The sequence below is a fragment of the Lissotriton vulgaris genome, unplaced genomic scaffold (genome assembly GCF_964263255.1).
Source record: "Lissotriton vulgaris unplaced genomic scaffold, aLisVul1.2 SCAFFOLD_1074, whole genome shotgun sequence".
Classification (NCBI taxonomy): Eukaryota; Metazoa; Chordata; class Amphibia; order Caudata; family Salamandridae; genus Lissotriton; species Lissotriton vulgaris.
The window spans coordinates 208,801-233,885 of record NW_028254715.1 but is presented as its reverse complement, the minus strand read 5'-3'; the positions used below and the strand labels follow the sequence as shown (position 1 = coordinate 233,885).

The window sequence follows — 25,085 nt, the reverse complement described above, 5'->3', positions numbered from 1 at the left end:
TGTACTCTGTGAATAAAGTTCAGAAGACCCTTCCTGAACCTTAGTGGTGATGGAACCCGATTCTCCCTTAACTCGAGTTACTGAAATAAAGCCCTTTTGAATCGGACACCACGGACTCTGCCTCTCATTTTATGCATGACCCTTTGTTTAAGTATAGAAATTATGACAGGGTAATACTTTATTTACCACATAAATCTGGCGCCAGAATAGGGACAAATCCCTTTCCCCACGCGCCGGTGATGTAGGTCCAGCCCTTGCCCCCTTCTACAGCCGTGACGGACTTCAAAGTGTACACGCCAGCGGGACTTCCTGCTTACTCCCTCAGGCCCACGGAGGAGACGGACTGCGACCAGGCATCCACACGAGGCGGTGAGGATTGCGGATCATCCCAACCAGAGCCCAAGCCGTGAGAGAGCAAGGTCCGAGGTTTACAGAGGTCCACCTGTTCCGAGGCGCATGCGCAGTATCGAGTTCAGACAGTATCAAGTTTCCGAGGCCTTCAAGTTCTGCTTCCCGGTGAGTACCGCTATTGGGAATGCATAAAGATTAAAGACGGGTTCATTTATTTGAGCTCGGTATAGACGTGTCTCGTTCACACGAGCATGGTAAAGACGGGTCCATTTCGGTGGGCACGGTAAAGACGTGTCTCTTTATGAGACCGGTATGGCTGTACTGTATTCCAGTGCATAAAGTTAACTGTTTTCAAGTTCATGTTTTTTCCCATGTATTAGTTAGAACATATCTGTTTTAGTGTTGTAGTGTGAATGATTGTTTCAGTCAGTCTATTTTGGTGTATATTGTGTTTTCGTTAAGTTAGTTTCAACATGCCACTGTTTTCAAAATTACGTCAGATAGGGACCAGGAAAGGAATACTCGAAGAATCAGTTCCCGTCCCGCCTAGAGACACACCTGGTCATTACATGTACAATAAACACGGGCTAGATGCCATATTGTTTTTAGACTTATGGGTAGATTACACGAAGGATTTAGAGGAGAAGTACAGATGGCCTGCCTCAGGAACATGGGATTCTGAATGCATTATGAAAGTAGAGGAAGCGCTGTGGAAAAGGAAAGTAAGACCGTCTCAGAAAGATGCCATTGAGTTATGGTGTAAAGAAGCGCATAGGAGGGCAGAGAAAGAATTCCACCAAGCAGAGAGAAGTAAACAAGCAGCGGAAAAAGCCAAAGAAAAAGAACTGCGGGAGGAGGGGGAACGGGTCAAGGCAGAACAGGCTGAAAGAGAAAGAAATGCCCTCGTTGCTGGTATTTATCCCGTCCTCTCAGAAGAACTAGCTAGAGTGACCCCCTCAGAAATACCCCGTAGGTCGCATACACCACCACCAGTACCCTTTAAAGTACGTAGAACGAAGCCGACAGCCTCTGAAGCTTTTATTTCTTCCTATCTAGAGGAGCCCGCGCCGGATTATGTAAACGCAGATTTTCCTCCGCCCCCAACAGCGGCTCAGCTCCAACAGCTCCAGCAGATCGTGAAAGACGACGTAGGGACCGGGGCAGTGGGAGGGGGGCCAGCGCCAACGCCACGAACACCGCTAGGGCCACCACGAACGCCACAATCGACATCAACGCCATTTAAGTATTCCGTAGGTGTAACGATCCCACGTTGTATATACGATCCAGTACCAGGAGAGGGTTCAATGCTCGTGTTTTCACTAAGATTAAGACATGCCGTCAACTATTTGGTCACATTACCAGACATGAAGGAACACCTAGATAAAATATACCATTTCATTAGAACGGGGGAGGGACCCGAGTGTATAGAAAAGGCCATGGAACACAGAAAGGTGGAGGTTAAGAACTGCATTCTACGTTTCATGATTAACTGCCTGATCAGGGAACAAGACCAACCAGACAAAGATGTAAAGAAAGGTCTGAAGGATTGGAGTGACAACATAGCTGCCGGTCGGCATGACAAACAGGGACAGACAGAAAGTATGTACAAGTAGATACGAAAGGAGATCTTAGAAATACACAGTGAAGTGTCTGACGGGCAGTTTGAGTCATCATCGGAAGATTTTGAGCCAGAAAACGAGGCAAAGGACAAAATGAATTACGTAGGCAAAGCACGACAGTTTGACAAGCCCAAGTGCCTCGACTACCGCAAACCGGGACAGGCTATAAAAGAAAGATATTCCCTTGAAAACCTATTCCAAACTACTGAAAAAGCCCTGAAACGACGGGTAGAGAGCGAGCGATCCCACACCCTACACGAAAAGGAATTGGTCCGGTCAGCCGTCCAATGGGTGTCCAATTCTAACATATATAGCAATGATATAGTGGCCCAGACTTTCTTGAGCCTTCCGCCGAACGAACAGCGTTTGGCCGGTATTTACATGGTTCAACATTTGATAACGTTGTATGAGAGTCAATATTCTGATCCCGGTCCATTGTATAAATTACTGGACGACATACTTCTGGAGAGATGGACAGGCCTAGGTACTGACTTAATTAATGTGATCCTGGATCAACGACATAAGTACTTGACTTCTCTGACCACATGCATGCTTCCTGTCCCACACCACGGCAGAAAGAACCTGTACATAGACAGACAGAACCCCCTACGAGAGGTACATCCCGTCAAAAATGCAGCGGGTGAGCTTCAGCGAGTGTATGTTTACACACCCTTGACGAAATTAGAAATACTGGAAATGAAAAAGATGCTGCCTTGTCATGATAAAGACCCGGGGGGTTTTCACAGAGAATTAAAAGATATTCTCCGCATAGGAGATTATACGTACGCTGACATTCTGAAACTATTGAAAGTACTGTTGCCTGCTGGTATTTATGAAAAGCTTAAGGAAAAAGACTGGGAGGTGGGAGAGAAAAAGTTAAGTTGGGCAGCATTGGAAACAGAGGATAAAGGCAGGCACCCGGGTGTTGGTCTTGGGGACAAATCTAAAGAACTACCTGAACTCCTGATACAGGTTTTGCCGAGACTATTGATTACTAAAAAGGAAGATTGGGATGCTATTTCAGCCTGTAAACAGAAACAAGACGAGGACATGAGTGATTTCTATTCTAGATTCGAGAAATGCTTTTCTATTAATAGTGGCCTTAAGCCCAGTAGCGAGTCATATCCTCATCTTTTCGTGAGCAAATTAGTAGAGAATTCCCTACTCCAGATCAAGAATAGAGTACTGAAGGTTGAGAGTACTTGGCAAGCAAATAGCCCTTCACAAATGTTGCAGTATCATCAGAACAGAATTAGAGAAGAGCAGGATCATGAAAAGAGACACATGAAAGAGACGAAAATGAAAGTGCTGGTTGCCCGAACGGTGCCGGCAAATACGAACAAAAATGGTACGACACTTGTTAAAGGGAACTGTAATTATTGCAAACAGCCAGGTCACTTTGTAAAAGATTGTGCTGTCCTGAAACACTATATAGCTACAGGCAAGACAAAGGAACGACCACACGTTCCTAGGCAGAATAGCACCCCACAGAACACACAACAGACAGTAGCGAATTTTCCACCCCCACCGCCACCTGTTAATGCCCCGACACAAATGTATCAGTACACGCAGTCAGACTATCCAGAATACCAACAGTTCTCATGAAACAGCCTAGAGAGGGAAGTTGGCTTGCCCCTTATTGAGGTTCCTGTGGATCAAGAGGGTCCCTATGTACATAGTCGTGTATTGGGAAAGGACAGAAAATTTCTGATTGACACAGGGGCGAGCAGAACTACTATCGGTCATGACGAGGTTCCAGGGGCACCCCTCTCAGGCTCACAGAATGTTTCCCTGGGATTTTCAGGAAAGCCTATTGTTAATGAAGTATCAAAACCAGTTTCCCTAGGAGTAGGTCCATTGTCACGTACCACAGACTTGCTACTTACTAAATCATGTCCAGAAAACTTGCTTGGTATAAAGACATTAAAAGAACTAGGAGCAGTTATCTGTTGTTCTCCGGAAGGAGTGCGATTGTTTTTACGTGATTTTAAAGGACATTATGTGTTGAAGGATTTTGACCACAGACTCCAGAATGTACCACAGCACCTATGGGCACAAGGTCCAACTGACGTAGGTTACATGCACATTACACCACACGTGTCACTCTCAAAACAGGAGTAGTACTACCACGTATCAGACAATACAAGTTACCACCTGATGCCGTAGTAGCCTTATTGAAAATTGTTGACGAACTCATTGCACAAGGGGTGGTAGTGGAGACTGACTCGAATGTATGTAATTCACCTGTCATTCCTATTCTTAAACGAACAGACCCTAATGCACCACCTGTTTACAGACTAGTTGTTGACCTTCGAGAATTGAATAAATGTATAGTCCGTCAATATCCAGTGGTTCCAGACATTTCATCATTACTGACTGCTATTGATTCTGAGGCAACGTTCTTTACTGTAATTGACTTGAAGAATGCCTTTTTCAGTGTTCCAATTCATCCAGATAGCCAGTATCTCTTCGGATTCAGTTTAAATGGACGCAGCTTTAAATTTACGAGAGCTCCTCAAGGTTTTACAGAGAGTCCTAGCATTTACAGTCAAGCATTAAAAAGACAGCTGGACAGTATTAGCATGCCTACCAACACTGCACTGCTCCAGTACGTAGACGACATCGTAATTACAGCACGATCAGAACCAGACTGCGAAAATGCATCACTGACAGTTTTACACTTTCTGGCAGACAAGGGGCACAAAGTGTCCCCTTCAAAGTTGCAATTCTGTGCACAGCAAGTGGTGTACCTTGGACACTTGCTGTCCAAGAGGGGTAGACAGCTGACACAAGAACGTATTCAGTTAATTACTAACCTTTCACAGCCCAAGACACAAAAGGAAGTACGGGCCTTCATTGGCCTCACTTCATACTGCAGACAATGGATTCCCCAGTATGCCTATCTAGCCAAACCACTCATACAGTTGACAACACAGGAGGCAGCGTCTTCGACTGTCCTCCCTTGGACACAAGAACATACTTTGGCATTTGAAGAATTAAAAAGAGCTTTATGTCAAGCGCCAGTTTTAGCGACTCCTTGCTACAGCAAACCTTTTATGCTTTTTGTAACTGAACGAGATGGAACAGCATTATCTGCCCTCACACAAGATCAAGCAGGAAAACACAAGCCTTGTGCTTATTTTTCTAGTACACTGGACCCAGTGGCCCAGGCTCTGCCTGCGTGCCTGAAATCAGTTGCAGCAACAGCCCTAGCCATAAGACAAAGTGACTCCATAGTGCTGGGCCACCCCCTGACAGTCCAGGTACCACATGCAGTGGAAGTTCTCTTGAACAGGACACAGACACAGCACTTGACTGTAGCGAGACTGACAGGATATGAACTGACGTTATTTCAGCCACACATAGAGATCAGACGATGCAATATTCTTAACCCTGCTACACTTTTGCCCTCAGGTACAGTAGACACCGCACCACATGACTGTGTGGAAATATTGAACACAGTGACGAAACCAAGACAAGACCTGACAGACATTGCACTTCCAGACCCTGACCTGACACTTTATGTTGATGGTTCATGCATGAGAACAAGCACAGGAGAGTTAGTGGCCGCATATGCCGTGACCACTGCTACTGAAGTCATAGAGACACACAGAATAGACACACTGTCAGCACAAGCAGCAGAGCTCATCGCTCTGACACAAGCCTGCATAAGAGCTAAGAACTTGAAAGTGAACATTTATACAGATTCACAGTATGCATTTGGCGTTGTTCATGACTTCGGAGTGTTATGGAGGGAGAGAGGTTTCTTGACCTCTCATGGTGCCAAAATTCAGCACGGTCCGCTTATTCAGGCTCTGTTAGAAGCCATACATTTACCTGCAACCATAGCCATCCTGAAATGCAAAGCACACACTAAAGTTACAGACACCATTTCCCAGGGTAATGACCTGGCAGACCGAACAGCTAAACTTACAGCCCAGACACCAGCAGACACGACAAAGGCAGAGGTACCATTACTGACAAAAAGCATGACAGTCAGGGATCCTTCACAAGATGTACTCGATATACAGACACATGCCACTTCAGATGAAATAAAGAAATGGACTGAACAAGGAGGGGTCCAGACTGACCAAGGTTGGATGACTAAAGGCAAAGCTACATGGTTTCTCCCAGACTCTATGGTACAAGTGATCATAAACACAGCACATAGTCCAGCACACTTAGGAGAAAAGGCAATGCTAGACAGCTTACAGAATATCTGGTTTAACAAGCACCTGCGTGCAGCAGCGAAACAGAAAGTACGTACCTGTATGATCTGTTGCCAGTTCAATCCAGGTAAAGGCATTCCGGTGGAACAAGGCGGATTTCATCCTCCTGACCATCCTTTTGAAGTCCTCCAGATGGATTATATCCAAATGGACAGATGTAGAGGTTACAAGTATGTCCTGGTAGTTGTGTGTGCACTATCCAGATGGACAGAAGTGTACCCAGTCCCAGATTATACTGCTGTGACCACCGCCAGGCAATTGGTACGTGAATTCTTCCCCAGATATGGATTGCCCCGTGTCGTGTACTCAGACAATGGTCAGCCTTTTTCTTCTGAATTAATGAAACAAGTGTCCCTTCTGTTAGGATATCAGTGGAAGTTTCATTGTGTACGACACCCTGAAGCAGCAGGACTCGTAGAGCGCCATAATCAGACACTTAAGACGAGATTAGCGAAGATCTGTGCTGAAAAAGGCGTGGATTGGATGGTAGCCTTGCCGGTTGCCCTCTTTTACATGCGTATGGTAGCTCATTCCAGAACAGGCCTATCTCCTTATGAAGTGGTTTTCGGTAGACCACCGAATATGTGGGGTACACCTATGCCTAAGAAAATAACTGATGTTGACAGTAACATGCTGACAGATTACCTGGCTTCCTTGATGTCTGCACTACTCTCTTGTCGTTCACAGGTTGCTGCCGCCTTCCCTGACAACACCCAGGTCAAGGAGCATGCCATAGTCCCTGGAGATTTTGTCTGTGTGAGGAACTTTGATCGATCAAGCCCCCTTGAGCCGCGTTGGAAGACACCGAAATTAGTTTTACTGACCACGAGGACAGCCATCAAAGTCGAAGGAAGAAAAGGATGGCTTCATGCCCATCACTGTAGAAAATACTTTGGAGACTCTGGAATTTTGATAAAGACAAAGGACAGTACAGAAAGTACTAAAGACAGTACAGACTTTAAGCCCCCTTTGCTAGAACAGACTCCGCAACAAGAATATAGGTCCAAGTTACGATCTAGAAAGTCAGACAGCGTTTAATTGTTTAAGTCCACTAGGTGGTGAATCGGTTAGACAGGTTCCTGACATGTATAAGATCGTAGACCAGAATAGTAAAAAGAGCAAGATGAGAGAGAAATACTGCAAGATATTACGCAGTAGATGTATAGTAACTCTGATTTTTATGTCTCTTCTGTGCATCACTATCATATGTATCAGCTTGGCACTACATGTCTTCTTTTGTCCTCTTTTTTCACGTATACACTTCTCCATTAATTGCACCGCAGAGCATACATTTAGTGATCTGCCACCTCATGAATTGTCATATCGACTAGCCTTGCGCAACAATACTTTTATTCGGATGTTGCACCGTTCTCATCAGACCAGCAATGCGACAGATTGTTGGGTATGTGGCCAACTTCCACCTTTTTAAAAGACGAAGGGAGTACTGCCCTTCTTCCCTTTTCCGTTCTCGCACAATGGTTCGTGCGGAGCATGGTTTGCTCTAATGTCATCACTAGACAGAAAGTCCACAGTTTCCCAGGGCGATTGGATATGGGGAGATTTGAATAAAGTAATGAATGAGGCATGTTTTCCAGACGAAGACGGACTTCCCCAAAGGAAGGGGACCGATCTAGAAAATGAAGAGTACGAGCAAGGAAATGCTTCCCTTAACTTCATGATTCTGAATGTTCAGCCCAAGCAAAATGCAAGTCCACGATCTATTACAGTTCTACCAGCAAAAGGTGATTTGTGCGTTAGAAAGAAGGGATCAGTACATATGGGACACAGCGAGTGTAATGCTGTAGTCGAGTTTATTGATAAAGGAAAGTCTTCTTTCAAAGCATCACGCCATACCTATTTCATTTGCGGTCAGACAGCCTATGTACATCTGCCCTTAGACTGGGGTGGAACATGCTATATAGCGTTCCTGCTGCCACCCGTCTTTCTAGCCCCATCCCATTATCATCGAGATTCACGACTAGAGCATTTTAGACACAGGAGAGAGACCGATTCCTCAGAGATTGATCAGACTGAGACAGCTTGGGAGCAATATACAGATTTCAATAAAGGATTCTTTTTCTTCATAGGTCCCGTCCAAAACAGTAAACTCATACGCAGGTTGACAAGAACTCTGGAAGCAGTAGTGAATGAGACTGCATCTGCCCTGGCTAACTTGACCCAGGAGCAGTCTGCCATGCGACTTGTTGTTCTTCAGAACCGTCTTGTTCTTGACGTCATCCTGGCAGATAGGGGTGGGGCTTGTAGAGTGATCGGCTCCAGTTGTTGCGTTTTCATTCCTAATAATGCGCCATTTGTGTACGCAGCAATAACAAGACTTCACAAGATTGCTCATGAGATACATCAAGACCCAGGCACATGGACTTGGTCCGGTTGGCTCTGGGGTGTAATATCAGCATGGGGATGGAAAGTGTTGTCGTTCCTAGGAATGATACTGCTTATGATATTCGGCTGCTGTCTCTGTCTGCAGTGTGGCCCGGCGATTTGCGGCCTGTGTGCCACTGCCTGTGTTCTACATCCACGTATACAAAAGAGAAAAGACGAACAAATGATGCTGTATGATCAGATATACGGTCTCATCTCATGAATATAGATGTGTCCTGAAGGGAAAAGTAGGGGACAAGGAGGGAATGAGGAAAATGAAATTTTACATGGCCAATGTGTCCCCTGCGTGTACCCCAACGTTTAGTGTATGTGCATGTCGCCCATGCAATTTTCCCTCTATGGCCTGCAATAATAATGCCTCTGCATTTACGTCCCACATTAGGATGTCAGTTACCGAGTCTTCCATGAAAGGAACGTTAATTCTGCATTGAGGCCCATGTTGTCCATGTATTTGCACTGTGCACGTTTAAAAGTCGAGATGAACCCATTTTGTAGCTCAGCCCGAGCCAGGACCCGAATTAAGGTTTTCATGCCTCCAGACACTCTGAGGGCTGCAGCTACGTATCCCTGACCTCTCGCATACTTCTGGCTCAGCCGAAAGGGGCCCAGCCCGGGGTGCCAAGACAGTATGTTGCACACAGTTATCTACTTGCTCTACAGAATCACATTCTTGCCTGGTGAAGAAGGTAAACAGAACCCGTTTGCAGAGATAGAGCCTAGCCTTTCTGTCTCCGTTTAAGTGATTTGCACAGCTCGCATCCATAGAAAGCCCAAAGCCCCCACGTAATGAACGAAGAAATATATGCCCGCACTGGCTCTTGGAGATGAGCAACCTTTGCTTGAGCGACCTTTACTTCAGATAATACATCCTCCAAAACTAAGATATCAGATAATACCAGACGTGCAGGTCGTCCTGACACTGAAGGCCTCTCTACTAGATCGAAAGTCAGCTCCCCCCAGCTTCCCCCCTGTTACACGTTAGTTGCACGTCATGACCAAGTTACGCACACAAGCAGGGCAAAGGTTCCAGCTGGCCATGCAGACCCCCTCCATGTATCCACCCACCTATGACTCACCTATGATTCCTCAAGTGAACGCCTACATGTACGCCCTCATGCACGCCCACATGCTCTTATCTCTTTCTTTCTCTTGCTCTGCCTGGAGCGCTCCTCCTTCTCTATGCAATTCAATGTATATTCAATGTATAAATATTGTACTCTGTGAATAAAGTTCAGAAGACCCTTCCTGAACCTTAGTGGTGATGGAACCCGATTCTCCCTTAACTCGAGTTACTGAAATAAAGCCCTTTTGAATCGGACACCACGGACTCTGCCTCTCATTTTATGCATGACCCTTTGTTTAAGTATAGAAATTATGACAGGGTAATACTTTATTTACCACAGACCTTGGGCCGAGCACATAGTCCAAAATGTCTTGCTTGGGTTCTTGGAGAGACCTCTCCCAACCCTCTTTCACCAGCCAAAGTGGTCCCCTTACAGGATGACCAAACAGAAGTTCAAAGGGTGAAAACCCCACTCCTTTCTGTGGCACTTCTCTATAAGCGAAAAGCAGGCATGGCAACAGGACATCCCATCTCCTTTTGAGTTTTTCAGGGAGTCCCATGATCATACCTTTCAATGTCTTGTTGAATCTCTCAACAAGGCCATTGGTTTGTGGGTGGTATGGGGTAGTAAACGTATACTGCATACCACTCTCCTTCCACATGTGTTTCAGGTAAGCAGACATGAAGTTGGAACCTCGTTCTGAAACCACCTCCTTAGAGAACCCTGCCCTGGTGAAGACACCCAGGAGGGCCTTGGCTACTGCAGGAGCTGTAGTAACCCTAAGGGGAATTGCTTCAGGGTACCTAGTAGCATGATCCACTACTACTAGAATGAATTTGTTCCATGAGGCTGTGGGAGGTTCAAGTGGACACACAATGTCCACACCTACCCTTTCAAAGGGTACCCCCACCACTGGTAGTGGTATCAGGGGGACCTTTGGTTTGCTACCTGTCATGCCACTGGCCTGACAGGTAACACAGGAGCTCACACACTCCTTCACCTTTTGGTTCATCTGGGGCCAGTAGAAGTGGCTAACTAGCCTTTCCCAAGTTTTGGTCTGCCTCAGATGACCAGTTAGGGGGATGTCATGAGCTAAAGTTAGGAGGAACTCCCTGTACTTCTGTGGCACTACCACCCTCCTGGTAGCTCCAGGGTTGAGGTTTCTTGCCTCAGCATACAGTAATCCCTCTTCCCAATAAGCTCTGTGGGTATCAGTGACATGTCCCTGTGCTTCTGAAACAGCTTGCTGCCTCAGGTTTTCAAGAGTGCGGCAGTCTTGATGACCCTGGCACAGCTCTTCCCGAGTGGGTCCCCTGGGCCCAGGAGTCGAACCTGGTAAGGCTCAAGCTCCATGGGCTCAGTTCCCTCTAGGGTTTCCAAGTCCCCTCCCTGAGGAGTGGGGTCCTGCGAGGCTTGCTGTGTAGAAGCTGGTCCCCCAGTCTTCTGGCTTTTTCTCCTGGTTGGTTAGGCCATACTTTCAGGCTCCAAACCTACTTGTTCACCCTTCTTTTTGCTCTGTGCGCTGGTTTGCACACATACCAGTCTAGGGATACCCAGCATGGCTGTATGGGTTACTTGCTCAATCTCAGCTCAGGCTGAGGTTTCCAGGTCATTTCCAAGCAGACAGTCAGCTGGCAATTGTGGAGAGACCAGTTTCAGGCCAGTAACCTCCCCCCAACCTAATGTCACCATAACCATAGGGCATTGGGTGGTAATGCTGTCAGCATTGGTGGCTGGGTAAGTTTTACCAATCAATCAATCAATCACTGCATTTCTAAAGTGCGCCACATACCTGTGAGGGTCTCAAGGCTGCTACTGATCGAAGAGCTAGGTCTAGATAAGTCTTCTGAAGGTCAGCAGGTCCTGGGTCTGTAGTATTCTGGTAGGGAGAGCGTTGCAGGTCTTGGCGGCGAGGTAGGAGAACGATCTGCCGCCGGCGGTGGCCTTCCGGATACGAGGAACTGAGGCGAGGGCGAGGCTGGCCGAGCGGAGGCTGCGGGTGGGGGTGTGGAAGTTGAGTCGGTCGTTGAGGCATGTAGGTCCGGTGTTGTGTAGCGCTTTGTGTGCGTGGATGAGGAGTTTGAAGGTGATCCTCTTGTTGACGGGGAGCCAGTGTAGGCTTCTCAGATGGTGTGTGTGATGTGGCTGCGTCGGGGGACGTCGAGGATCAGTCGTGCCGAAGCGTTCTGGATTCGTTGTAGTCTTCTCAGGAGCTTGGTTGTAGTTCCTGAGTAGAGGGCGTTCCCGTAGTCGAGTCTGCTGTTGACGAGGGCCTGGGTGACGGTTTTTCTCGTGTCGGGGGGGATCCATTTGAAGATCCAGCGCAGCATTCGGAGGGTGTTGAAGCAGGACGCGGAGACGGCGTTGACTTGCTTGGTCATGGAGAGGGCGGAGTCGAGGATGACCCCCAGGTTGCGTGCGTGATCGGTGGGTTCCAGGGCAGTGCCTAGCGATGTGGGCCATCAGGAGTCGTCCCAGGCTGATGGGGTGGGTCAGAGGATGAGGACCTCCGTTTTGTCTGAATTCAGCTTCAGTCTGCTGACCTTCATCCAGTCGGCGACGGCGTTCATTCTCTGTGGAGATTGGCTTTGGCGGTGTGGGGGTCTTCGGTGAGGGAGACGATCAGCTGGGTGTCCTGGGCGTAGGAGATGATGTTGAGGCTATGTTGTCGTGTGACGTGGGCGAGCAGTGCCATGTAGATATTGAACAGCATCGGGCTGAGGGAGGATCCCTGAGCGACGCCACAGATGGTCTCGGTGGTCTTGGAGCGGAAGGGTCGGAGGCGGACGCTCTGGGTTTTGCCGGAGAGGAAGGAAGTGGTCCAGGCCAGGGCCTTTTCTTGGATTCCGGCATCGTGGAGGCGTGCTGATAAGGTGCAGACCATGTCGAAGGCCGCTGATATGTCTAGGAGGGTGAGGGCGGCTGTTTCTCCCTTGTCCATCAAGATCCTGATGTCGTCGGTGGCGGCTATGAGGTCGGTCTCGGTACTGTGGTTGCTGCGAAAACCGGATTGGGAAGGGTCCTGGATGTTGTTGTCTTCGAGGTAGCGGGTTGGCTGTTTGTTGACAATCTTCTCTGTCACTTTTGCTGGGAACGGGAGCAGGGAGATGGGCCGGAAGTTCTTGAGGTCCTTGGGGTCCGCCCTGGGTTTCTTCAGTAGGGCGTTGATCTCGGCGTGCTTCCAGCTTTCCGGGAAGGTTGCTGTTTCGAAGGAGATGTTGATTGCTTTCCGGGGTGGGGTGCGATGGTTGTGCTGGCTTTGTTGAAAACGTGGTGAGGGCAGGGGTCGGATGGGGAGCCGGAGTGGATGCAGTTCATGGTTTTGATGGTGTCTTCGTCGCTGACGGTGTACCAGGCGGTCAGATGGCTGGTGTAGGGGGAGATCGAGGGCGTGGTGGTCTGGGTGGTGGGTGGGGGGGTGTCGGAGTTGAAGCTGTCGTGGATGTCGGTGATCTTGCAGTGAAAGAAGGAGGCCAGGGAGTCGTACAGGTCCTGTGATGGTGGAATGTCATTGACGTTGAAGCTGGGGTTGGAGAGTTCTTTAACGATGCTGAAGAGCTCTTTGGTGTTGTGTGCGTTGTTGTCTAGGTGGTCCTTGAAGGCTGTCCTCTTGATGGTCCTGATGAGTTGGTGGTGTCTCCGGGTGGCGTTCTTGTGGGCTGTGTGGCTGTCTGGTGTTCGGTTGTGGAGCCATTTCTTCTCCACCCTCCGGCAGGTGCGCTTGGATGTCCGGAGGTCTTCGGTGAACCAGGCGTCTTTCTTGTTGGTGTGGTCGGTTGTGGAGATCTTGAGAGGGGAATTGGCGCAGTCGGTGATCCACTGTTTGAAGTTGATCGCGGCGGTGTTGGGGTCGGCGCATGGTCTCATGGCGAGGGTGGTTGTCAGTTGGTCCTTGGTGACCTTGCCCCAGCAGCGATGTGGCAGCTGTTGGGTGCGGTGGGTTTCTTGAAGGTGAAGTGGACGCCTCTGTGGTCGGTCCAGTGTGTTCGGTGGTGTGGTTGAAGGAGACATGGGGGCTTGCGGAGAAGATGGGGTTCAGCGTGTGTCCGGCGGCGTGGGTGGGGGTCGTCACAAGCTGTTTGAGTCCAAGATTGGCGAGGTTGTCGATAAGGGTGGTGGAGTTGGCGTTGTTGTTGTTTTCGAGGTGGAAGTTAAGGTCCCCGAGGAGGATGTAGTCCGTGGAGGCGAGGGCGTGGGTGCTGATGAGGTCGGTGATGGTGTCGTTGAACTGTGGTGTGCCGGGTGGTCTGTAGATGAGTGTTTCTCTGAGGGTCATGTTGGGGTCGGTGTGGATCTGGAAGCGCATGTGTTCGGCAGTGATGAGGGTGTCGTCGGTGTTGGTCGAGACTCTGAGGGTGTCTTTGTGGACGATGGCGATTCCCCCTCCAACTCCGTTGGCGCGGTCTCTGCGGGAGATCTTGTAGCCTTGTGGGATGGCTATGGCGATGTCTGGTGCTGAGGTGGCATTCAGCCAGGTCTCCGTCAGGAAGGCGACGTCGGGGGCGGTGGAATCTAGGAGGTCCCAAAGTTCGATGGCGTGCTTGCGAGCGTGCCGGGTGTTGAGGAGGATGCATCGGAGGTGGTTGGGTTTTCTGGTTGGTAGTTTGGCAGGCTGGATGCTGGTGAAGCTGCAGTTCCGGCAGGTGAAGGGCCTTTGGGTCTGCTTCGGGATGGCCTGGTAGCAGGGGTGGGCTCGTCCGGTGTTAAGTGCGTGGAGGGTGCAGTCTGGCATTGCGGCGGGCGCGGGGTCCAGGGGTTCTGTTGCTGGGCGCGGTCCAGGCGGGGACGGGCACAGACGGGCTTGCATATGACGCGCGGCGATCTTCATAAGAGGCGAAGTGGGAGGGAGGAGCAGCTGGGAGGCGGGAGCGGGGTGGCCAATGGGCGAGGGAAGGGACACAGAAGGCAAAAGGGGGCGGGCCGCAGGGGTGCAGCAGCAGGAAGCGTGGAGCGGGGGGGCACAGAGGGCAAGGAGCGCAGGGAGCGTTAGCAGAGTAAAATAACGATTACAGAAGTGCAGAAGCAAAGTCAAAAACAACAGCTAGCAGATAAATCTAGTAACAGTCACCAGGGGCCCACCAGCGGCGGATTCCCGGTGGCGGCAGCAGAGGGGGGAGTCACGGGTGCACAGGAGGAGCAGTGCGGCGTGGGGAGCGACCAGAGGTCAGGTCACAGCCACTGCCGCGCGACGACCTCCATAAGAGGCCAAGTGGGAGGGAGGAGCAGCTGGGAGGCGGGAGCGGGGCGGCCAATGGGCGAGGGAAGGGACACAGAAGGCAAAAGGGGGCGGGCCGCAGGGGAGCAGCGGTGGGAAACGTGGAGTGAGGGGGGTACAGAGGGCAAGGAGCGCAGGGAGCGTTAGCAGAGTAAAATACAGATTACAGAGTAAAAGTGCAGAAGCAAAGTCAAAAACAACAGCGAGCAGATAAATCCAGTAACAGTCACCAGGGGCCCACCAGCGGCGGATTCCCGGTGGCAGCAGCAGAGGGGGGAGTCACGGGTGCACAGGAGGAGCCGTGCGGCGTTGGGATCGACCAGAGGTCAGGTCACAGCCACTGCCGCGCGGCGACCTCCATAAGAGGCCATTTGGGAGGGAGGAGCAGCTGGGAGGCAGGAGCGGGGCGGCCAATGGGCAAGGGAAGGGACACAGAAGGCAAAAGGGGGCGGGCCCCAGGGGAGCAGCGGCGGGAAGCGTGGAGTGGGGGGGGGGCACAGAGGGCAAGGAGCACAGGGAGCGTTAGCAGAGTAAAATACAGATTACAAGTATTGCTCTGGGGAAACCAACATTTCCTTCACCATAGTGACACTGGCACCTATTTCCCTCAGGGCTTCTACTCTAGTCCCATTAATGGAGGGGTATTGCAAATACTTTTTACAGTTGGGTGGCCAACCAGCTATAGTGGCAAACTCCATTTCCCCCAAGGAGACTAGACTAGCTTGAGTGAATTCCCAGATTTGCTCTGGGAACTCCTCTGATCCCATCTGTAGATTCACTGTCCCTGGAGTAGCTGTATTGGGTGCCTTAGGGGCTTTATTGTAGGAGCAGTTTTTGTCTACAGTTAAATGTCCCAACTTTTTACAGTTGTTACAATAGGCCTTGTTAGGATCAAAGTTCTTCCCCCTATAGGGCTGAGGCACATAGGGAGTAGTTTGGGACCCCCACACCTGTACAGGTTTTTGGGGCCCTTTGGAAGACTCAGACTATTTATCTTGGGGATTCTCACCACCTTTCCCCTGGGGAGGTTTTGTAACCACCTTCTTTTGGTCACCCCAGTGGCTGTCCTTGTCACCTTAGTCTTGACCCAATGGTCTGACTTCTTTCCCAATTCATGGGGAGAAATTAGACCTATGTCTACCAAATGCTGATGCAACTTTTTATATGTACAATTACTCAAAATGTGTTCCTTCATAAACAAATTATAAAATCCAGTAAAATCATGCACATTGTGTCCAGTTAACCAGCCATCCAATGCCTTTACTGAGTAGTCCACAAAATCTATCGCGGCCAGGGCGACTGACGCTGGAATCTGGGGATCACGGTTCGATCCCCGGCTCTGGCGGCAGATTAGCCCAGCCTCATGTGACTCTGGGCAATAGCTCGCTTAATCTTCCTGACGGCCCCCAGCGCCTAGAGACCCTTACGGGTGATTGTTCGCGCTTTACAAAACCTGGATTATTATGTGGATTATTATTATCCAGGATTGGGTCTGGGTTTTGGGAGCCCCCTGAACCTAATTTTGTACTCCTCAGTAGTGAGCCCAAATCCCTCAATCAGAGTTTTCTTCATGAGGGCATAGGACCCTGCATCTGGCCCAGAGAGGGTCAGAAGCCTGTTTCTGCAGTTATGAGAGAACAGTTCCCGCAGGAGTGCCCCCCACAGAGGGTTCTTTAGTCTTCTGATATCACAAGCTCTCTCAAAGGCTGTGAACCACTTGGTGATGTCATCACCTTCCTCAAATTTAGGGACAATCCCTTTGGGGATTTTAGGATCATAAGATTGCTCTTTGTCCTTATTATTGGTATTGCTGCCACCAGAGATGTGGGCTAAGCCCATCTCTTTCCTTTCTTTCTGCAGAGCCAGTAGTCTAGACTCTAGGTCTAATCTCTTGGCCAACTTCGCTAAAAAGTTGTCTTCTTCATTGGGGCTCTCCCCAATGTGTTTTCTGGGGCCTAGTCCACATGTGTGGTTCCTAGGCTCCCAGAAGCTGACTCTTGGAGATAAGGGTACAGAGATCCTTACCGCCCTAGAGATGGGGGGCGGGGGGGTTGATGTTATCCGCCTCCTCCTCCTCTTCTTCCTCTGACCTGGTGTCACCCTGTTCAGAGGGGTGGCCTTTTGCATACCCAGCCAGGAGCTCCTGGAGCCCTTCTTTGGTTGGATGCAGGCCCATGACTATATTTTTAAGTTTGCATAAGTACCTCAATTCCTTGAAATTCAAGTGCAAGTAAGGTGTGAGGTTGAGCTCTTCAACCAGGTCCATGTTATCTCCACTAATAGCTGGGTTATGTTGAGACATTCTAACCTGACAGTTCTAACCCTCTACCCTAACTATAGTGACTTTTATTTTTCAAAATCTCTAACGGGACTTAAGCAAGGCCCTACCAGACTTTTAGTATATTAGAAAAAAACAATTTCAGAATTCTAAAGGCAAATCATGAGTTCTGTCGTGTGATCATATGGTAACCAAGTAGTCCAACAAATGCAAGTTTGTATCCCACCGCTGATCCACCAATATGATAAAGTGGCTCTATATATACTGGACCAGAATAAGGTACAGTGTGTATAGAGTCCTCAAACCCCAGAGGTATAACAGAAGTTAAAGCCAGGTGTGACCTTACTCTCTAAAGTGGTAGCTTGGTCGAGCAGTAAGACAGCACCAGAGGACAGTGTAAGGCATTTGTTGTACACACTCAGTCAGCAAAAGGTTTCACACACTCAAAGACTGAACTCCAGGCCAATTGTTTTTATATAAAAAGATATCGTTGTTTTATTTTTAGAACCAACAGGTATCAAAATATACTGTTCTCAATATGAGAGGTCTCAGATGAGTACTTTGCAGAAAGGCAATAAACTTTGTAAACACAATAGGTACAGGGGTTTCAGTAGGCAACACAATTCTACACACAATTTAGCATTGAGCTCAATGGTTTTTCCTATATAAACACAGTTGATTACTTTTTAGATTACTTTGGGAGTTCCAGGACTGGATCCTAGATTCAGTCCTGGGGTTTAAGCTGAAAACAATTTAGTAAAAACGTTATAGTTATTGCAGTGATTTTTCAGGAATATAAAGCTATTTTAAAAGTTCACAGAAACTTTTCAACAGAAATCTGGCAATGTTATCCAATGGGAGAAAATTCAGGTTGCAGGTAAAGTACGATCTCATTACTTTTGTAATCCAGTACTGGGCTCCTAGGTCCAGCACTGGGGTCTCAACTTAAAACAGGTAACTAATTTTGTTTCAGTATTTCGTATGATTTTTAAAGAATATTTCGAGTTTTCAAAAGTAGACAATTAGAAGAAATTTCATAGAAAAGCAGACAATGGATTTCTATGGAGAAAATACAGGTTACTAGTAAACCCGGTAAGGATTACTTTTGCGGTTTATTACTGGGCTGCAAGGTACAGTACTGGCTTCTCTCCTGATCACAGGTGCGTCACACGGAATTTGGTTGATTTTATATGAATATTTTAAGTTTCCAAAACTTCAGACTTAGAAGATTTTTCGAGTCAAGCCAGTCAATGTTTTCCAATGGTAGTAAGTGAGTTACCGGTTTCCAGGTGAGTACTCGACTGGTGAACTTAAGGTTCTGGGCATAGACTCAGCGGTCCCCCAGGGTCAGGTAGGTACAGTTAGTTCACCCTCAGCGGCATAGGGGCGGCCGGGTGCAGAGGTAGTTAGGCCCAATGTTATCCAATGAGGGGCAGGGGGCCTCCGGTTGGTGGCTGCTGGCTAGCAGGCCATGCGGCTGTGGGAGCTGGGCTCCTGGTCACTTGCTCAGGGCAAAGGGGGAAGTAGGATAGGACAAGGGTGGCACGGCCAGCGGCACTCGGGCGGCTGGGTGCAGGGTGCTTTTGAGCCATCGGGCGCTCAATGTTATTCAATGGGAAAGGTAAAAGATGAACAAAGGTTGCAGGCTCAGAGATGGAGAATCTTCAGGGGTGACTACCACTCCGAGAGGCAAGTTTGGGTCTTGGAGCACAGGTAGGTACCCCAAAGGAAGGCACGGGGTTGCAGGGCACCGGGTGCAGGGGAGTCTTTGGGGGTTGGAAAAGCTTACCCTCAGCTGGGCACGGTTGGGTGGCCCTTTGTCTCTGAGTCTGCAGGCGGCGTCTGGTTCGTCGAGGAGAGTCTTTGGGCACTGGACTAAGGGTCCCAGTCGCTGGGGGGACGTCCTCATGGTCTTGCATCACTTGAGCACAGGCCTGGCTAGGCGGGTGCAGAGTGGGTTGGTCCGGAGCTTCCTGGTTGGCACCAGGGGGGGGTTGTTGCAGCAGAGCCTCTGCTGATGGGAGTCCCAGTCTTTCAGAGGGTCAAGGCAAGCAGGTCCTCTGGGTGTCCCAAGGTTGTTGTCCGCAGGAGTCGCCGGGATTTAGGCAGGAGCAGGTTCCAGGATCGACAGGCCGTTAGGGCTGGGGCCAAGTCAGTTGTTGTCGTCCTGTTGTTAGCAGCTGGGTGGTGGGTCTTCTTCCTCTTCCTCTTGATCTTCTTTCCTCTTTTCTTATCGGGATCTCCAGAAGTAAGGTTCAGGGAGCCACTAAATACTGAATTTAGGGGTGTTACAGGCAATGTTCCCTCTAATTTCTTTCCTTTGTGTGCGGCAATGGAGGGTCTCTGTGTGCTGCAACCATGGCTATGTGCGCCAGGAACCAAACAGTGCGTGTCTGCGGCGCCAAATGGCACTCAAAACGTTTACTTTAAAAAGTGAAAAGATGGTGCATTTTCACACATACAGAGCCAAAATAAGGGTCTTAAAGGCAGTTTGCAAATGTATTGTATTGCCTGTATTTTCATTGTTGTGTCTCTGACTACTGTTGTCTGTCTTCCCCGCTGCCTGTACGTGGTCTGTGTCCCTTTTTCTTCCCTCTGTTCCCCTCGCTATCCCTGTGCTCTCTCTGCCCGGTCTTTCCTTCTGTACCCCTCGCCTCCCGTGTCTCTGCCCAGTTTTCCCTTCTGTTCCCCTCGCTGCCCCGTGCCTCGCTGCCCAGTGCCTCTCTGCCCGTTCTGCCTACTGTTCTTAGCTGCCCCTAGCTGCCCCTATATTTCTGTATTCTGTATTTAGCCTCTGTGCCATTAGTTTTTTGTGCCCGTCTGCCCTCTGTGCCACTCTTTTTTGTGACCTTCTTCCCTCTGACCCACTGGTTTTTGTGCCCTTCTGCCTTATCCACTTCGTTTTCCCCTCGTTTTTTGCCTTTCTGCCCTCTGTCCCACTCATTTTTGTACCTTTCTGCCCTCTGGTCCACTCATTTTTGTGCCCTTCTGCCATCTGTCCCACTCGTTTTTGTGCCCTTCTGCCCTCTGTTCCACTCGTTTCTGTGCCCTTCTGCCCTCTGTCCCACTCGTTTATGTGCCCTTCTGCCCTCTGTCCCACTCGTTTTTGTGCCTTTCTGCCATCTGTCCCACTCGTTTTTGTGCCTTTCTGCCCTCTGTCCCACTCGTTTGTGTGCCCTTCTGCCCTCTGTCCCACTCGTTTTTGTGCCTTTCTGCCATCTGTCCCACTCGTTTTTGTGCCCTTCTGCCCTCAGTCCCACTCGTTTTTGTGCCTTTCTGCCCTCTGTCCCACTCGTTTTTGTGCCTTTCTGCCCTCTGTCCCACTCGTTTTTGTGCCCTTCTGCCCTCTGTCCCACTCGTTTTTGTGCCCTTCGGCCATCTGTCCCACTCGTTTTTGTGCCCTTCTGCCCTCTGTCCCACTCGTTTTTTTCCTTGTTTTTGTGCCCCTTTTGCCTTCTGTCCCACTAGTTTTTGTGCCCTTCTGCCCTCTGTCCCACTCGTTTTTGTGCCTTTCTGCCATCTGTCCCACTCGTTTTTGTGCCTTTCTGCCCTCCGTCCCACTCGTTTTTGTGCCCTTCTGCCCTCTGTCCCACTCGTTTTTGTGCCCTTCTGCCATCTGTCCCACTCGTTTTTGTGCCCTTCTGCCCTCTGTCCCACTCGTTTTTGTGCCCTTCTGCCATCTGTCCCACTCGTTTTTGTGCCCTTCTGCCCTCTGTCCCACTTGTTTTTGTGCTCTTCTGCATCTGTCCCACTCATTTTGTGCCTTTCTGCCATCTGTCCCACTTGTTTTTGTGCCCTTTTGCCCTCTGTCCCACGCGTTTTTTTTCCTTGTTTTATGCCCCTCTTGCCTTCTGTTCCGCTCGTTTATCCAGCCGCTGTGCCCTCTGCGGCCCCGCCCTCCTGACTGCCCGCTGTGGCCTTTTGTTTAAATATTGCTGTTAATCGGAGCCCCTTCACTGGCTCCGATTAATATCAATACTTAAACAAAAAGCTACAGTCTACCCCGCGCTTTACTAACAAAAGCGTCAACACTTTCCAAACACAGGGTGTACTTTAGCACACGCTGTGTTTGGAAACTGTCTCTACGCTTTTGTTATTAAAGCGCAGGACAGACTGTGGCTTTTTGTTTAGGTATTGATGTTAATCGGAGCCCATGAAGGGGCTCCGATTAACAGCAATATTTAAACAAAAGGCCACAGTCTGCCCCGCGCTCCCACATAGCCACCAGCTCCCCGCCTCCTTACCTACGCTCGTCATGTTCCCACCGCTCGCTTCTTCATAGTGGCCGGCGGCGCGACTTTTTCGCGCGATGTCCTGTGTGCGCGCTCCTAGCGAGTCGGTGCGCGGTGATGTAAGGGGAGGTGCGCGCGTGCACCCTAGAGGGAACGGTGGTTACAGGTAGGGCAAGGGCAGGGACCAATAGGTCCCTGTCCTGGGGTGGGTACACCCCCTAGCCTGCTCCTCTCCTGTGGGAGGGGGGCAGGAGCCTAGCTGTGATTGGGCAGGGCTCCCCATCTTCAAGATGGCTGGAGCCTGGGGTCGTTCTTCACCTTGTCTCCCCCACCTGAGGGGTGGGGTTGGCACAGGCTGGGACACCCCCCTTCCTGACGTAGTTTTTCCCGCCAGTCTTTCCGCCAGAGTGGGGGTCAGGACTGGTGGGGGCCAGTTGCTGGGTACAGCAAATGGTCTGGAGAAGCTCACCGAGGCGGCATGCCTTTGAAGCTTCCCCCTGCCTATCCTGGGGGAGGAGACCTAGCACCTCGCCCAGGATGTGCATTGTTACTGGCCCAGGAGAGCAGGGGGCTCTCCACCCAGGGATCCAGCAACATGTCTGCTGTGTGGCAGCCTCTGCAGTCACTCAGCCCAGACGTGAATTGTAGGTTAGGTTTTCAGGGGGCATCTCTAAGAGGCCCTCTGGTGCATTTCACATTAAATCCCACACTGGCATCAGTGCGGGTTTAATGTGCTGAGAAGTTTGGTACCAAACTTGTCAGTCTTCAGTGTAGCCATTATGGTGCTGTGGAGTTTGTAATGGCAACCTCCCAGCACCATATACTCTTAATGGCATCACTGCACTTACAGTGCCCAGGAATGGCCCTGGCTACTGTGGGAGCACAGGGCTCATGCACCGGTGCCCACAACTCCGACATAGGGCACCCAGCTAGAGGGGTGACTGAAGTATGCCAGGGCAGTGTGTTCTATGGGCATGGCACACAGGGATGCTTGCCATGTCGACTCTTTGCTTAGTTCTGTACTTAGACACTCAGCCTGCAAAGGCAGTGTGTGGGAGTCGGGGTACAGGGCCCCTGAGGGTGGCACAATAAGTGCTGCAGTCCTCAGGGGTCTTCTCTGGTCACCATGCCCGGGTACCTGGGGTACCATTTACTAGGGGCTGACAGGTGGCCAGAGATGCCATTTGAGTTTTAGTTTCAACACAGTTTTAGGGAAGGAACACAGGCCCTGGGTACTTGGTTGGCAAGAACCCAGGGCACACTCAGTCAAAGCACATCAGCAGTTCAGAAAAATGTGGGGGCATACCAATGCAAGAAAGATGGCACTTTCTCACACTGAGCAAGCAAGCAAATAGGCATGGTCTATTGAAGTTGTTGGAGCTCTCGCAGAGCTGTGGTAGGACCACCCATGTGCATGCACTGACCTCTCCTCCCATTAAAGCTGCCCAGTGCTACGGGGGGGTCGAGGGCTCTGCATTCCAACCAGGAGCGGTGCCCATGGGCTCTAACTATGATGGATCATGCCCCTTTTTAATACTGGCACACCTACCACCAATGAGAGCATTAATTGGTGGCATCATGTCCAATCCTGAGAGCTAGGACTACTGTTGGCAGAGAACGTTCCCTCATGCTGTGCTTTTTGGTAGCCAATCTAGATAGTGGTAGGAACAAGTTGATTTTGAATGGTAAAAATGTGGTGATGGCAGCAGATGCACCAACACTTCTGGCTCCACTATGGCTCTACTCCAGCTAAGGATGCCTGGAAAAAACCACAGAACAAGGCACAGGCTGGTTCCATTTATCCAGAGTGGTTGAGGAAACACAGACAAAGTAGATCTACCACTGCCCTCAGGTATTTAAGGAACTATCCCTAACACTGCAAATACTTGATGGGGAGGCGACAGAGAGAGAGTGTGCAGAGATAAGTGAGTATGGATACACCCGGCACCACTGAAATGTCTGTCCAGAAGAGTGGGAGCAAAATCTCTGTGGAAAGTGCAGGTTGACAGCGAGCATGGGTTGTGTCCCCTTCCAGAGCAGGAAAGAAGGCCTCAGAGGCATCAGCCAAGAACCCCTTCAGCATAGCTATAGCAACATGAGTAGCCAACAAAAGGGGGAAGGTGGAGGTGGATGAAGCAAAGCTGAAAGTAAAAGATACCCTTCCATTTTGATGCAGTAGACTAAAGAAGACTTTGCATAAGTCAGGTAGATATAAATAAAGTTTAAGTTGGTACTAAAGAAATTATATGTATAGGAATGAGAAAAGCGGAAGTAAGCACTGCAGAAGTAAGAGCATGTAAACAAGGCATGCTGGGTTGATACTGAAATGCTACATGAAAAAGCGAATATTTATGCAGTATTGGGTTGGTTATAGTGATCTTTTGACCATGTTTTTCCAAACAATATTGCTTTACATTTTTCAGGGACGAACAGGAGAGCCGGGCTCCAGAGGCCTTCCTGGATTGCCTGTAAGTGAACTCTGTGCAGTACTGCTTTGATGATTGTTTTAAATAACATAGTTCTTGTTGTTAGAGTGTTCTCTGATCCATGCCTGGAGTGCCATATATTAAGTGACAATGAACAATTCTGCAATTATTAATTCAACTTAAAAAGTAGGTTATTCTGTTGCGATTTGTCTAACCAGTGTCAATCACTCTTAGTAGCATCCCAACCCATCGTTCTTTTGTTCAACATGCCACCTCAGTTTGGACCAAGCCATATGCAAATCATTCTTAACACTGCTCCAATAGGAACCGTCCAGCCCAAACTGCCTGGCCAGGTCCTCCCTGAACCAAAACACAAGCAACCTAAGACCGGTTTCACCCTGATTGGGGCTCATCAGTTAGGTGTAACCTGTGATGGTTTAAGTGCTTGTCTTCCCCATTCCAGAAGTTCTGCTTTTAACTTTGACTGGTTAGGTGATATGAACAGTCATTCTTCCCACTGGAAGGCCAGCTCCTTTGTCTCAAAATGCCATATCACTGGCAGGTTTTGTCTTACAAATGCCACCTATCAAATGGCATCTAACGTTTCTTTCTCTGCAAGCCAGTTACACCATCTCTTTTTAATTTCATAGTGTTCATTTTCAAAACATACATGAGCTTGTGCTTTGCCATCCATCAATAATTAAGTATCCATTTGTAATCTTGCTTCATATTTACTATGTTTTATTTACAAACACATCAGCAAGTGTTTTAATTCTACAGGGCCCAGTAGGTACCCCAGGCCCTGATGGAAGCCCAGGAAATCCAGGCCCTAAAGGAAATCTTGGACCTCCCGGAGAATTAGGACCCGCTGGCCCCAATGGATATCCAGTAGGTGCCTCATTTGTACTAGCTTAATGCACACAAAAGCATCTAGTTGTTTGCTGGGCTTACGGACCATCGTCCTATCACTGCATGACCACATGTTTTCATGCTTACGATTTTGCTGCTTTCTTCTTGTGAGTCGTAAGTATGGTCTCTGGGTTCTCTTCACATGTTCACAATAATTATTTGTTTAGGGTTTTTTATATAGGATAGACCATACCTTGATAGCAAGCATGCCAGTTGTGTATGACATAGCAGTATGAAATAAGTTTGTGTACCTGAATATGCAGGTATTGAAATGTATGTAGCACAATTCTAAACGTGTAGCACTGGATCACAGCACAAGATGCAAGGGATAAATTCAAGGTTGCAAACATTACAAAAGT

At 49.2% G+C, this 25,085-nt stretch overlaps 1 protein-coding gene across 1 annotated transcript in view; it reads left to right on the top strand.

Annotated features, from left to right (window-relative positions):
• The window catches only part of LOC147659454 (uncharacterized), a 235,237-nt gene that overhangs the window by 90,518 nt on the left and 119,634 nt on the right, over nt 1–25,085 (top strand). Inside the window, exons 8-9 of the mRNA XM_086951744.1 lie at nt 23,815–23,859; nt 24,598–24,705. Coding sequence (XP_086807870.1) covers nt 23,815–23,859; nt 24,598–24,705 — 153 coding nt within the window. The remainder of the gene's footprint in view (nt 1–23,814; nt 23,860–24,597; nt 24,706–25,085) is intronic.